The following is a 15,383-nucleotide window of genomic DNA, read 5'->3' on the forward strand; positions in this document are numbered from 1 at the left end:
GAGGTTCAGACAAGTAAAAATGTTGAGTTGCTTAAACTTTGAGGGTACTGACACACTAACCCTGTACCTTAGGCCGTTGGCTTGAGATTCGTGTCTCCTGCTGCGTCGAATCGGAATGGACGGTAACTTTTTAAAGTTACCCCTGTCATCTTAATATCCCCTCCATGTCGGAAGACGGTTGCGAAGTGCGCCAAGGCTAACTGGTGGGGAATACCGCCTCAAGCAGTTGTGCGGTCACAGGTAACCAACCAAGCAATAAAGAGGATTGCGATGCCTAACAACAGTACACCGTAACAACAATAATGAGTGATCCTATGGTTCAAGGACCTTTTCGTAAGGCCTCCAGTCCCAGCCTCTAGAGTATTATATAGCGGTCTATTACAGGCTATTCCATAGTGCTCTACCTGGTATTGATCGGCGCTGTGTCAGGTTTGTATCAACCAGGAAGAATATTGAGTCAGACTCTAACGACCCAGGCAAAACTCAAAAGAAGTATCCGTACTCCATTGCTTCAGGAGTTCCACTTACGGCAACTATTTAGGATGCGTATTTCCCACAATTTTTCGAAATCGTTCGAATAGAGTCAGCGACATTTGCACACTCCCTAAACAACATTTCAGCACCTCTCTTTTTCTTACCATCCTTCATTTAAAGATCAACACATTCAATACTTGAACCTCTTCTCCTTAGACAATTACTACAACATTACACTATGCAGTTTTCTACTATCATCTTCGCTCTTTTTGCAAGCGTAGCTTTTGCTAGTCCTGCTGCTATCGAAGCTCGCCAGAGCACGATTGTAAGCATTTGTAAATCTGTTTTCAATATAGACACGATAGCTAACCCTTTGCTGCAGTGCAATGAATGCCGCAAAGAATGCTTTTTCATCCCCGGAAGCGAAGCTAATTTCAAGAAATGCTTGGATAGATGCAATAAAGACATTGGATGCAACCTCACCCCATAAGCATCGCCAGCCACATATGGGCTTGTACTGTGAAAGACAAGAAGCAACGGCTGAAAAGCAACAGTAGACATGTCCAAAATGTGTATAGCTGTGCTCCAGACTGGGGTTCATGTTACTGGAGGACTTTGAATACATATCATTTTGCAATGTTCCTATTGCTTCGATTTCTTCCTTATTTTGCTCGTTAAACTTTACTGTCATGGATGCCCAGATTCACTTCTGCATTGTCAAGCTTTACATTGTAATTTGTCAGGCAGTTGAGGCTTACTAGCAGCTTATCGCTCTGGAAAGGAATCTAGAACCGCTAGCCCATTTGCAAAGCACACTATGTGATTGGATAGTCGGTAGACGATGGCCGTTTCGCAAAATGCCTGAGGCCTTGTTAAGCATATCGCATGCAGAGAGTGGAGCTCATGCAGATACAGCGTACTGTAATTACTGCTTCCTCGCGGTTTGGACTTGGTTTAGATTTCGGCAGGACTTATTAGCAAGTCTTGGACCTGAGCTTCGACCCAGCCTTTAGACTTGATTTTGCATCTGTGTGGGGACGACCCACATGCTGCACTACTATGTATGTACACAAGGCATCCTAGTCGCGTCGCTTTCCATCTTTTCAGCCGGTCGCAGGTGTCCATGTCTCATGACCACACGTTGGACAACTTAACAACCCGAAGGCGCGTCCGTGCCACCACACCTCCGAGCCGCAACCTATCGAACAATTAACAGACGCGAAGCAATCATCTATTGAGCTGAGTACCGTACGGAGTGAAGGAGTCAACAATACACAAACTTAGGGGTAGATTGTACTATCATTCGAATCTGCCTCCTCTACGCTTTCCCACACGTGTCTCTTTATCCTTTGAGCGGACCGTTGTAATTCCTGCCGTTGCTGCATCGGTGCCCTACCGGTGAACCTCCGGCCCCGAGCCCCGGTTTCCTTCTCGTAGTGCCCGCGTCTCTGACATCATCTTCAACCTGCACAACTTAGAATAGGCATATTTGATCAAATGTGGGGTTCTTGAACATCGCAACAGAAAATTCAAGAATTATAAAAATCATCGTGAAATAGAATTCACGAACTTTGCCGCAGAGCACTTCCGCTTGTCTGAAACACGAGTTTGCCATTTTCGCCGGGGCAGGAAATGCCCGTCTTATTACGAGCAAGATTTTACCGCGCACCGCTATTTATTTGACACAAATACAATTCTGCGTAGCTTATTAGAACATCTGTATTATCTAGCGTAACAAATGAAGCTAGAAAAAAACCTGGACCCTGTATTCTCCTTAGAGGAGAATTTTGACTGTCGACGCCTGAAATTAGAGCAGAACTACTCGTTGATTAAGAACCCTTTCTTTCGATATGAAACCGTGAAAGAAATCACGATTCTAGGCATCCTGTGTAGAAGAGATATCTGCGTTCACGTCAACTCAACGTATGGCGCATTCTTTAAAGGGACGGGAGACTTGACGAAGTAGACCTGCAATTATGCTGGTAGTGTTGTGGTTTAAGTACTTCATTTCAGTGTCTTGGAGATGCATAAGTACAAAAGCCCGTTGCTCAGAACAAGTTGACGTATATCGGCTGCGTCGCTCCACTGTATGTGCTAAAGTTTAGTACTATTTTAATTTCAGAAGAACTGATCAATTCACACTTAGAGCGCTATATTCTAAGGAGTAAACAGTTTGCCTTCGTCCGCGCACATGCTCCAATCTTGCTGGAATTGTACCAAGGTGTGGTAGTTTTTCGAATTCATACGTCCAGCTTTTTGGCTACTTTGAGCCGTATGCTCATTCACACAATGTCTCCTTTAATGGTCAGGCTTTTTTTTTTCTTCTTTTTTTTTTCTTTTTTTTTTTTTTTTCTTTTTTGAGTAGTTGACCTTCGATACCAATCAAACCAAAACAACATAGTTATGCAAAATAAGTAAACCATCTCAAATTGATTATATTGTGTCCCGTTATATTTCTTCCATTGCTAAAGTAATAGACCGGTAAATAACCTCTTGCTTGGTTCACCAGTGAGTACCCTCCCTCCAACCATCATCTACCACAACACTGAAATCATTCTGACAAAGTTTGTCCATATCTAAGCCCTTACGGACTAGCCATTTTCCACCAAGGTGGAATGGCATTCCTGCCTGTTGGACCCTGTTTGGAATCGTCGAGAGAGCCTGTTGAACTATCTCCGATTGCAACCATCTATCGATTTCTGTGAGAGTTGCTGCCATGGTCTCCGGCTTTACCTCGCAGTCGCAAAAAGGCAGCTTGACTCGATCAAGTGTACCTGACATGCTCTCCAGTGCTATCTGTAAACCCTCGCAGCCCTCGGGCTCAGCAAAATGGACACCCACTTCAGACATGTAGTCATTCTGCCTGAGACGCACCACAGGTATACAAAGATACAAATTTGCAAGACGAGGAAAACGCCAGCAGAGTAGGCGGAGTGCGGAAGCCCACCAGCTCTTGTCTTGCTCGTAATAGTCATTAGAACCCCGGCTTCCTCCATGGAACACTGACCACGGCACTGCGAGATGCTCTATGCGCTTGCAGTCTTCCTCATTTGCAATGTCTGTCCATTGTTCGTCCTCATGAAAAAGAGGATCCAAGTCTGGTAGGAAAACCGTGTCAGAGGTGAAATTAAACCAGAAAAGTCGGGGGCGGTTGTCCTCGGCGCTGATTCTGAGTTCGGTAAATCTCCCAAGGCTCAATGCTACTTGACGAGACAATTGGCACACATAAAGCATGACAGGGCGGGCTGTCTGCACTGCTGCTGCGGGATAGGCTAGGATGCGTGTATGTGAAGCTGAGATATTGGGCGGTGTGGCGACTACGTCATTTGTTTCCTCGTCCTCTCGCGAGTCTTCCTCATCACTGATTATGGAAATGATTTTCTCTGCGCTGTCCGCTCCATCCTTGTTATAATCGTGCTGGTCTTGGACCAAGCCTTCAAGGACTTGCGGTTTGATGGAGTAGGCAGCAAAAGATTCCCATATCACTAACTGAACCTCTTTCGGGAACATTGAAAACTGAGGGAATGATGATAACATGACGGACGAAGTGGCGTTGGGTTACACTCCGGACCGCAGTTGTTATTAGTGGAGGGTTTGGGCTGCAGACAGTAAGCACTGTTTGGGGGGCGAGTGCTTTTTATACCTTGGTTTAAGGTAGAACACAGTCCCGCCGTATACTACTATGTAAATTTTGACCCAGCAAGGTACAAACCCCGCATACCAGCCCTATGCGTTTGTTACATCACCTCCCTTCGAAGGAATTGCCAGAAAAAATATGGATACTGCTATTGGTAGCCCAGAAAATTTGGGGGGCAGTTTTTACGAATGCAAGGCATGCAGCAGCTTTGCCAAAGTTTTCTCGGTCAGTACTGCGTAAATGATTACAGATTGCAAAAATTTGTTCGCCCAAAGATTGTTCCATCAAGATTTCAACGTTTTCACAGGCAATAAGTACAGGTCCAAACATGTTAATCCATCAAATTCTACCATGACCGTACAATGAATAAACTTCATGTGTTCTGTCCTTTACGTGTCTTGAATCTCTCAACATTGCTTCATAGTCGCTAGTGCAGTGCCTGACCCTGCCATGATTGCCCAGTGTCCTTTGTTTACCCTCCGGGTATTGTGAGAAATTCTGATTGAATCGACCTCTTTTATTGTTTCAATATCAGGTTCTAGAAATAATGAACGACTTCGGGATGATCATTATCACTTACTCGTTGGGTTAATGGCTTTAGTCTTTGCATAGTCAATGCAATCTGAATACTGTTTGCCTCCAATTGTCTTGGTCGTCATAACTGCAGTGATGCCTTGTCTAGACAGTTCGGTTTTGAAGAATAATCCCCACTGTCTAGACCGAAGCTTTTGTACGATCCCGACAGCCCTCTGTGCTTCGTCCAAAACGGTGGTCTGTGGAGCGGTGAGCGGTCTCGTTGCAATATCGTTTTTAATGTGGTCGGCGACCATTTCGAATATTTTGGACTGTGTTGGTCTATGCTGAGTGCCTGAAACGATCCGAAGTCTCTCATAGTCTTCAGTAGAACGAGTCAACCCTGCGTTGTTCAGAGCGTTTGCCATTTGATCGACCGAACCCAACGGAATGTTCGGCTTGGTTGCCCGGTTATTAATGAACTGAATGAATTCATTGAAGTCACAAGTATTTCCGATCCCTGATCCCTTGCAACCACTGGCGATATGCCTTGTTGGACCTTGGTTGGTGAGGACTTCAAGCTCATACGCCTTCCAGAAGAAGACACGTTCATAACCACCATACAGGTCTCGCGCCAGCGCCGGGGTCAAAATAAAGACGAGGAAGTAGACAAAATGCATGTTGGCCAAAAGAGATTGATTGAGTTGAGGAAGGAGAGGTCTACCAGTGTAAAAGACGTGCCATGTAGGGGTTTTTTACCTCTTTTAGTTACGTTGTCACAGGCGATATCTGTCAACCGGGTATGGAACTGTAGACATTGTCCTTCGTACTTGATCAGCTCCTAACGAGCCAAAAGATTTATGTCCTAATTGAGCATGGAATCCATCTTGTTGCTTTTATTGTCCTCATGACCCCTTAGTGGAAGGATCAATCAAACGTAAGGGGGCCTCTAGACGAATTAAAATGTAATGAAGGCATTGTGCCCAGACTCTATGATACTTGATCGGCATTTTGGCCCCCAAAAAGGCAATTGGGAGTCAATGAAGGCGACTTTTCATTCTAAGGTTTCATTGAAATAGCGATATTGTAACGTTGTCTAAGTCAGCCTTACGGGCATGCTCGTCAGCTTACATCCTAAAGTCAAAACACCATTATTGTCGTAATTTAACGAATAGATGCAAGACAGGTTTCGCTATGTAGACTACAAAAAAAAAAAAAAAAAAAAAAAGAAAGTTGATCGCCACGGTCGCATGACGTTAATTCGCAAGTCCCTTGCGGCAATCAATTAGGCTGCCTTCGCCCGGCTAGTGCCTGGATCTCGATCACAACTAAGATCATCCTCTCTTTTCTAGTTGTACAGAAAATGGAGACAAAAACTGGTGAGCAGAAGTACACTTATCACTTAATCTTAAGCCACATATAAACATTCGCAGCTGGAGATTTGGCTTACATGCCTTTGCTATCCTTTCAACCGAACACGAGCCTGAAGTATTCACGAACACTCTGAAGCATGCATCTCAAAACTCTCGCATCAGTCAGTCTTGTTGGCACTGTTAGTGCATCCTCAATTGTTTTATCCGACCCTTATCGAGCATGTCCCATCTCATGTGAGGATGCACCAATACAAGAGCAATGGACTCTTTGGGAATCAGTCGATCGCCTCAAATACTGCCCTTTTCCCATTTTGTTCGACACCAATCTCCACGCATCCCTCAATGGTTCCGAGGGACAAAGCCCCATTCGGGCTTGCCATATAGGAGACATTACGGCCAATGATACCCGTATGGCAGAACAAGCCTCGGGAGCTCTCTTAAAAACCGTCAGCCAAGACACTCTACCATCTGCAAAGTGCCCTAGTGAACCAAAAGCCAGCACTGCGGTAGCACAAACCGCGCTGTTGGAATCTGGGGATAAGGCGAACAAAGTTTCTTTTATTGCGGAGGCAGTTCTAAGCTATGTTCGAAAGTCACACGATTGCGCTAGGCCAACAATCATCTTTGGCCATGACCACGGGGTCGTCGTAGGGGCGTATGTTGGCCATATGATTACTGGAGAATCTGCGGCTGCAGGTCTCAAAATCCAAAACGAACACATTATACAAGTTTGTGGAGGTGACAGAAACTCCGCAAACACTATGGGCATAGCTACCAACACTGATGGCGACTTCACCGGCGTTCAAAATGCCCTCAAAGGCTGGAATGAGGCTGAGTGCGTTCCTGTCGTCGCTAGAACGGACAAAGAAAGAAAGATTGAACTCTCCGTCTATACAGAAAACACCGAGACAACCTTGCGTGCTCGCTTAACAAGCCTGCTTTCTCTTGGACGGAGAGCGGACTGCAGAACAATTCAAGTCAATTCAGGAGACGGCTGTGGGAGCCTCGCCAAGCGCTGCGGCATCTCTGGTCCCAACTTCGAAAAGTACAACAAAAAGACGAATCTCTGCAGTACTTTGCAGGTAGGGCAGCATGTTTGCTGCTCCAGCGGCTCACTGCCTAACCTCGTTCCAAAGCCGCAACCTAACGGCATATGCGCAAACATTCGGGTTGGCAACGGCGATTTCTGTGCGAAAATTGCGGCCGCACATCAGCTCACGGTCAAGCAAGTAGAGAATTTCAACTTGAAGAAAAGTACGTTAGTATCGCTCTGAGTATGTTTCTCTTTGGTACAAAGTTAACAATCTATGAATCAGCTTGGGGTTGGGGTGGATGTGACGCTCTTCAACCGGGGATGAAAATATGCCTCAGCTCCGGAGACGCTCCTCTACCTGCACCAGTCTCCAATGCCATGTGCGGTCCAACAAAGCCAGGAACAACACATCCTGGGGCAGGCAAAAACATCTCGATGCTCAATCCATGTCCGTTGAACGTGTGTTGTAATGTCTGGGGAAATTGCGGCCTAGATTCCAACTTTTGCAACATCCACCCGGCTAAAACTGGAAACCCTGGTACATCGGCTCCAAAGAAAAACAGCTGCATTTCAAACTGTGGCATGGACATAACCAACAACAAAACTGCACCCGAGAAGCACCGAAGTGTTGGCTACTTTGAAGGCTGGAATTACAACCGTCCTTGTCTTCATATGGATGCCGACAAAGTGGATCCAGGCAATTACGGCACCATCCATTTTTCATTTGCAGAGATCTCAACCAGCTTCGACGTAGTGATACCTAAAAGCGTTACCAAACAGTTTGAAATCTTTTCGAAAATGAAGACCGATCAACACAAGGTCCTTGCCTTTGGTGGCTGGGATTTCAGTACTCTGCCTGGAACCTTTCAAATTTTCAGAGACGCCGTCAAACCGGGGAATCGAGAAAAGTTCGCAACAAACTGCGTGAATTTTCTTAAGAAGCATAATCTTGATGGCCTCGATTTTGACTGGGAATATCCTGGTGCACCTGATATCCCCGGTATTCCACCGGGAGGTAGTGACGAGGGGCCCAATTACCTTGAGTTCTTGAAGCTTGTTAGGGCCAAATTGGCTTCTGGAAAGACGCTATCTATTGCGGCGCCGTCGTCGTATTGGTACCTGAAACAATTCCCCATCAAGGAGATGGCGCCTTATCTGGACTACATAGTCTACATGACCTATGACCTGCATGGTAAGTCACACAACTCTTTTTTGCCTTTTCTTTATCCATGCGGCATGCTAACAAGTGAAACCAGGCCAATGGGATTACGACAACAAATGGGCAAGCCCTGGATGTCCTGAGGGCAACTGTTTACGGTCCCACGTCAACCTGACCGAGACGATGCTGTCTCTCGCCATTGTCACAAAGGCCGGGGTTCCGGCACACAAAATATTAGTTGGCGTTAGCAGCTACGGGCGTTCCTTCAAGATGACAGACCCGAAATGCCACGGACCTAACTGTCATTTCGTTGGCGAGCTGTCTGCTGCAAAGAAAGGCGCCTGCACAGATACAGCTGGGTATATTGCAAATGCAGAAATCCTCAGCATTGTAGAGGATGGGCGATCCACCTGGGCCGAGTCACACCTTGACAACAAAGAAATGACTGATTACGTCGTCTATGACGATGGCGAGTGGGTAGCCTTTATGCTTCATCTCAACAAGTGGTTTCGCCAAGGCCTTTATTACGACCTCAACTTCGGAGGCATATCTGACTGGGCTGTGGACTTGCAAACCTTAGGGGAGGGTTCTTTCGGGGGCGGAGATGAGAACGACGACGAAAATATTGAGGCAAATTGCCCCGAAACCTTCGATTCTCTAGAAGCCATCGAAGAAGCAAAAGACGACATGGCTTTCCACTGCAAACACGTGTACACGTTACGCGTGTTGGAAAAAATGTTGAAAAGCTCCTTTGACTCATACGACAAACTCATCGAGGACGGCTACGATAAGAAATACAACCTCTACAAAGACGCTATAAAGAAAATGGCACCTGACACCTTGGTTGGATTTCTCAAAGACCGCAGCAATGATTTCTTCAACTGTGATGTGAGGGAACAAATCTATTGTTGCGACTGGTGTAAGTCACGATTCACAGATAAGGAGTGTCGTTACTGTGACAAAAACTGCAATGGATACAAAGACGAAGTCAAGCAGGTCAGAGAACGGTGCCCCTCAGATACATCTCTGGTAGGAACTTTGCCACCTTTGGAGCCGGGATACCACACTTATGCTGTAACATGGTTCCTCAAGTCGGGTAAAAAGGATGAATTCCTCGCCGCAGCACTCGCTGATGCAGGGCTACCATCTGACTGGATAGGTATGTCAAAGGACAAACAGCAACCAGTGGTATGTGCAGGCACCTGGGAGTGTGAGTGCGGGTCCGTTCCACTGGATGAATGCGAACATACGGGTTATTGGTATGACGCGCCCTATATTGCGCGGACAGATGACGACGGCGTTTCGAACCCAAAGGACTTCGTCGCAGATGCGATGAAGAACTTCACCAAGCTCGGCGCAGATCTCAAATCCGTTGCCGATGATATTGAGGCGTTTCTTCACATGGAAGACTCTCAACCTGGGGAGATTGTTGAAGCAGCCGCCCTGCCCATTCTTATGATGGACGAAGCCATTCAAAACATGAAGAAAGTGGAGGAGATTGGCGAGGAGATAGAGAAGGACAAGGAAAAAGAGTTCCTTACATGGTTCTTAACGTCCATATTGATGCTTGTACCGGTGGTCGGCCAGACTCTTGGTACGGTTGCTAGACTTGCAACAATTGGAAGAGCAATTGCCATGCTCGGGGAGGCCGGTGGAATCGCCTACGACGTGGCCAGCATTGTGGATGATCCTGACAACGCCCCCATGGCCGTTTTTGGGTTGATTCTGGGCGTTGGTGCGCTCAGAGACTCAGCTAAAGTAATCAAAGCGTCATCAGCGGCAAGAGGCATGTCGGCAAACGATTTGGGCAAGCTTGGAGGAAAGGTAGAAACAAGGATGACAACAATCAGCAGCGTCATTGGGCGCTCTTGCAGTCGGTGAGAAGGGTTGTGATTCGATAATCCCAGGCAACAGTTTAAATGGATTCTATTCAGGATAGTCAGATCAATTGGTGAAAATACATACTTGCTCTCTCTGTAACAGTTGGGTGTACTCTCAACTTGCCCTGTGGAATAGAGGTTAAAAACCACACGCAGAGTAGATGAACGCTACAAAAACGGAAGGCCAGTGCCAAAAGCCTAATCATCGTTCAAATTCTATCTTAGTCAGTGTAATGTGCCCAATTGTTCGAATAAAAACCTTACAAATGGTATTCATTTGTGGTAATATTTTGTATACTATTTCTTTAGCTTTTGAGTTTTGTCAACGCACAAATAACGCCCCTGGGTTCTATAGGATACTTGACCTTTCTTATAGCTTTTTCGTTTAATGCGATTCACTAGGCATCTATCACAGACTATCGCCACAAGTCAACCTTCAGCTTACTATGGTAAATTTGAGTTCTTCTCTCCGTCAAGGTACTCCATCATAGGAAGTAAAGGTAATTTCACTTGCATGATTGTTTTTCCTCGAGGGACGGGACATTTGACTTCCACTCCAAAGTTATATCTTCATAATATAGTCAAGTAATCAAAGAGTAATTACATTTCAACCAGTTATCGCTGATTGTGCTGGTTCCACAAACCACAGCTTCAGCCCAGAAAGGGCAGTTCTCAATACACTGAGAAACTCAGAGGTTCTTGTTCAGGCTATTCTCATGCATACAGTAGTACGCTTACTGGTACTGAGCGCGGTAGCTGTCCCAGTAAGAGTGGATACGAGCCTCCTGGCCATCGGTGAAGTGGGTGAAGCAGGCACTAGATTGTTATCAGCATAAGAACTTCAAGCACGATTGGCAGTCAAGAGTCACTTACTCATCGGAGTAGTCCATGTAGTTGGTGACAGGGTCGGTTCCAGCAAGGGTGGGGCAGGTGTCACGGCCAATCTGGCAGTCATAAGCCTCCTCAGACTCGAAAGGAGTGTCAGAAACGTAGTCGCCGTTGCCTCCGCACTGGTAACCCTGGAAAGTGTGGTAAACTGATAGCCGTATTAGCTTGAATTCAATTGTTGGTTACTAAATATTTCATATCACTTACGTCCGAGCCAGTGGCCAATCTCGTGAGTAGCGGTGTGGCCGAGGTTGTACTTGGTCAAGCTACCTCCAGGGACGGAAGTGGAGCGAATGACAACACCGTCATAGTAGAAAGCAGAAGAGCCGGTGGTGACGGTCTGGGGGAAGTAGGCGTATCCAAGGTAGGGGGTGCCAGGGAGGAAGTAGACGTTCAGATCAGCGTAAGTGCCCTTGCGGAGCGATCGCTTCATGGTCAACTCAGCCCTATCAGCAGCCCAGTTGGTGTTCACGGTCCAGTCAGCACCAGCCTGGGCGAACTGCACGTCGTGGGGGGCAAAAGCCGTGTTCAGGACAGCGAGTTGGCGGTCAAGGGTAGCCTGGGTAAGGTACCCGCCGCTGACGGAGTTGGATGAAGCAATGACGTGCCAGTAGACGTTGACGTTGATGGGGGCAAGGCGAGTGGCATTGCCATCGACACGAGCATTCTCTTCCTTAAGCTGGAAGCGCTGAGCAACCTCGATTTGCTCCTCGGAAGGAGAAGGGGTACCGCAAGAACGCTGGGCAACAACCCCGGAAGCGGCTGCAAGGGCCGAGAGAATGAGAGTCTTGAACTGCATCTTGAGGAGAGGACCGGACACCTGACTAGAGAGAACCTTGACTGTGAAGAGTGGGATGGGAATGAGAGCAAGACACCTTGATGGCTGATGTTTTTAGGAGTTTATATAACTATCGTCATCCTGTTGTCGTCCTCACATGTTCGCGGACATACGACGGCATTCAGCGCAACTGGATTTTCAACCTTCCTCAAACGGAACAGACCGAAAGCCTGCATCTAACAACGGACTACTTCGCGGCATACAAACTGGATCAAGTGCAGCTGTTGTCATAGCGAGTGCGATAATAAGTGGTTCCAATGGGTTTGTGCCAGGGAGTTGATTCATGCTTAAGCATATTTCACCTGCTTAGTTTGTTAGGTCGTACGCGCTTGAATTGACGACACCCGCCAAAACCTTTACGTGATTAGTCGCTTGGTCGGCTTCTCGTGAGTTGCCAAGAGAAATCACGGCTTTTGAAATGGTTTGGGAAATGCCAAGACGGTGACCATGGCCAAGTCTGGCACTATTGCCTGGCTCTAGTTCGTATCCCCTACAGTCTTCAGATTAACAAAATAATACCTCGTTATCGACTTGCCTAATACGCAAATCGGGGCCCATTTATTGGCCAGCATCACGCACAACTCAGTTCACTCGCGCGTATTACTGATCCCACCTAAATTCTTGGCTTTTGGTGTTCAGAGTGTCTGCGTGATAGGGATTGGCCCAAATAGAGCTGGTTTCCAAGAGTGTTAGGCATAGCCGATCACCGAAATGCTACCTTCCTTACTTCGTAATACAATCCTTGTTCTGCTAACAAATCAGAGAGAGTCGTCTTCAAGTCCCCCACTAACCCAACCCACATCCCGAGTCAAGGAAAAAGCCGCACGCATCTAGGAAGGTATCTCACCATTATCCCTGTCCATTTTCCCCACATTTCCAGGGATCATCATCATCTACCGCTTTCCCGCTGCCGCCCTCATGCAATCTTATCTCTGGCGGCGGATAACGCAAAATGAACGCAGCCTCTTGTCGGCCGGCGCCGCGGAGTACTTCAAACATTCATTTGATGCATCTTCCCACCTTTTTGCTCTTCCACGGAAAAACAATGAAAAAACTATGTTGTGCCATGACTGTTCTGCATAATTGTGGTGTGATTCTCAGTGATAGGCGCCTGCATCCCGACTAACGTAGAACGTAGTGTGGTGAGGCCTATAAGTTTCTCTTCAACTTGCCATAGATTGGATTGAGGAATATACGTTACAACCAACGATCCATAATAATGACTCGATTCGGTTATGAAAGATAGAAATGGCTATGAATATATAGCTGTTACATCGAATCAAGTCATGGAAATTCTCACAGCGGTTAAACTGGAATTGGAAAAATTGCAAGAACCACCTTCAAGAAGAAATGCATGGGGACAAATTTGGAAACTAGTATGCCTCATTCCGAAGCAGCTTTTTTAGTAATAGTCCCTCCTTATTTGGCATGCTCCAAGACTCGCTGGGAACGCAGGGGCTGCATTGTCGGTGGCTGAGGAACTTAAGGGAGGTTTGGCGCGACCAAATATGAACATTAGTGCGATCTTTCTCCCGATACCATTTAAGTGTTTGGCAGCTGCATTGTAGTAATAATCAACCTTCTGGAGTTCTAAACTCCAATTGATATGGTACCTACCCCAGTGGGTTTTCGGACGTAGGATTGTAACTTTGGGAGAGTGTCATTATTATATGGCCCGTCAAGTTCAGACACGTTGGTCAGCTGAGGGTATGAAATCCCATGCCCAAATATATGCGGCTATGTATCGCGTCGTCCTCCATCAGCCTCAAGCACTTCCATCACTGCGCGCAGATCTTTTTCCTTAGAGCTTGGACGAGGGGACCGCCGAAGTAACCTACCCAGTATTTGTTACCTTCTCGAGGAAACATTTGGCACCATCAAATTCATAAACTTCGGCTTGTGAAGTCACACCAGTGCTCAAAGCTCAGTCAATGATTGACGTAATGAAATAGTTCACACGCTGTTTTCTCTATAACACACTCGTTTTACATGCATCAGAGGTCACGGGCGGTCGTTCTCGTGATGTGGAAGCACTTCAGAGTTTCAAGGTCTACTTCAGTTACTAGATTAATGAAATTCGGGAAGATTGGGCACCGGTACATTCATTTTTTACTATTGAGACCAATTGGTACAAGTAATCATTTGATTCTGAATCATTGTCTCTCAGAAAGAATGAAGCCACACGCAATTTGTCTCAACCTGGAACACATCATCCGCAGTATTGGATGATTATAACCTGCGGGGGTGCTTTCCCTACATAGTATTCAAATCGAACAAATTCTTTTTGTCTTTGGGTTTCAGAACTTCCTTTTCATCGTCATGGCATCAGCAGCGTCATATTACCGATGGATTCTTTTTTTCCTGCTAGCTGTGCTTTGGATACTCTTTGCGTCGCAGAAGTCGTACATAAGAGAAAACAAAAATCTTTCTACTCAAGCTTCCGCCACAGCAACATACCACGACGATGCTGATGTCATCTTTCCCTCGAATTCAATATCCACAGAAACTGCATTTCCACCGTTGACCTCTTCGAGCGATATATCCGCATTGATCCCGGATCCGCCCACGTCAGCATCTTCACAAGATGACACGGAAACAATTTCAACCCATAAACCTCGGGTCTTAATTGTTTTTTCATATACCGAGTCTGACAGGGCACGGGAGAACCTGAAGTATTTTATCAAACATGGCCTACATTTAGCAGCCGATTTTCTCTTCATTTTCAATGGCCAAACAGATGCTGCAATTGAGGTCCCCTTGCAGGAAAATATTCGAATTGTAAAAAGAGAGAAGACATGTTTCGACTTGGGTAGTACAGGAGAGATTATTAGGGCGGATGACCTATGGAACGTTTATGATCGTTTCATAATCATGAACGCCAGTCTGCGAGGCCCCTTCTTACCTTATTGGAGCGACAGCTGTTGGTCTGATAGGCTGTTGGCTAAGATCACAGATACAGTCAAGGTACGTGTCAGTCTTATGATGTGATTCCACGTCTAGGAGTCTTCGACATACAGCTCATAGGGCACTGCAAATGATACAGCACTCATTGGAGCCAACAATAAGCTAACGCAAAGTATTTGAAAGCTTGTTGGGATCACCGCAAAATGCTGGCCCAGCTTTCATATTCCGTCGGTAATATGGGCTACAGACAAAGTAGGAATGGCATTCCTACTTGATTTCACTATAGGACGCACAACATCGGTCTTTGGCGGTCTTGAAGATCCAGTTGGGCTAAGCGGATGTTACAAAAGCCTTAAACAGGCGGCGCATGCAGAGGTTGGAGCCACTTCTGTCATATTAGAGGCAGGATATAGTGTCGATGTTCTGATGTCATCTTTCCATAAAGACTTCGACAGCGAAGCGTACTGCGACTCGGCGGCTGCTGGAGTTTTGGACCCGTTCCGAGAGGGTAGCTACCTTGGCGTCGGACTTCACCCTTACGAAACCATGTTTCTTAGAACGAGTCGTGGCGCAGACTCTCCATCTGAGGAAACTTTGTCTTCTTTGATGGGAGATATGGCGTACTCTAGTTATCAAAGTTGTAAAAGGTGATCAGGTATATTAGACTAGAACATGTCTGGGCAT

General features: G+C 46.3%; 4 protein-coding genes across 4 annotated transcripts; 2 read left to right on the plus strand and 2 right to left on the minus strand.

The window, feature by feature from the left end:
* Positions 1-2,976: 2,976 nt before the first annotated feature.
* Positions 2,977-4,011, minus strand: CTRU02_200997 (uncharacterized protein; the record flags this gene model as incomplete). Its single annotated transcript, XM_036719014.1, has 1 exon — positions 2,977-4,011. The coding sequence occupies one exon, from the start codon at positions 4,009-4,011 to the stop codon at positions 2,977-2,979; it is 1,035 nt and encodes a 344-aa protein (XP_036590014.1).
* Positions 4,012-6,134: 2,123 nt separating this feature from the next.
* Positions 6,135-10,070, plus strand: CTRU02_200998 (glycoside hydrolase family 18 protein; the record flags this gene model as incomplete). Its single annotated transcript, XM_070203776.1, has 4 exons — positions 6,135-7,079; positions 7,134-7,251; positions 7,314-8,222; positions 8,287-10,070. The coding sequence occupies 4 exons, from the start codon at positions 6,135-6,137 to the stop codon at positions 10,068-10,070; spliced, it is 3,756 nt and encodes a 1,251-aa protein (XP_070062358.1).
* A 733-nt stretch (positions 10,071-10,803) lies between these two features.
* Positions 10,804-11,756, minus strand: CTRU02_200999 (metalloprotease; the record flags this gene model as incomplete). The annotated part of the gene is made up of 3 exons (XM_036719016.1): positions 10,804-10,885; positions 10,943-11,105; positions 11,165-11,756. 3 exons carry the CDS (start codon positions 11,754-11,756, stop codon positions 10,804-10,806), a joined length of 837 nt encoding a protein of 278 aa, XP_036590016.1.
* A 2,358-nt stretch (positions 11,757-14,114) lies between these two features.
* CTRU02_201000 (uncharacterized protein) lies at positions 14,115-15,350 on the plus strand (the record flags this gene model as incomplete). The annotated part of the gene is made up of 2 exons (XM_036719017.1): positions 14,115-14,759; positions 14,883-15,350. 2 exons carry the CDS (start codon positions 14,115-14,117, stop codon positions 15,348-15,350), a joined length of 1,113 nt encoding a protein of 370 aa, XP_036590017.1.
* Positions 15,351-15,383: the final 33 nt, after the last annotated feature.

The sequence above is a fragment of the Colletotrichum truncatum genome (genome assembly GCF_014235925.2).
Source record: "Colletotrichum truncatum strain CMES1059 chromosome Unknown Contig_0001, whole genome shotgun sequence".
Taxonomy (NCBI): Eukaryota; Fungi; Ascomycota; class Sordariomycetes; order Glomerellales; family Glomerellaceae; genus Colletotrichum; species Colletotrichum truncatum.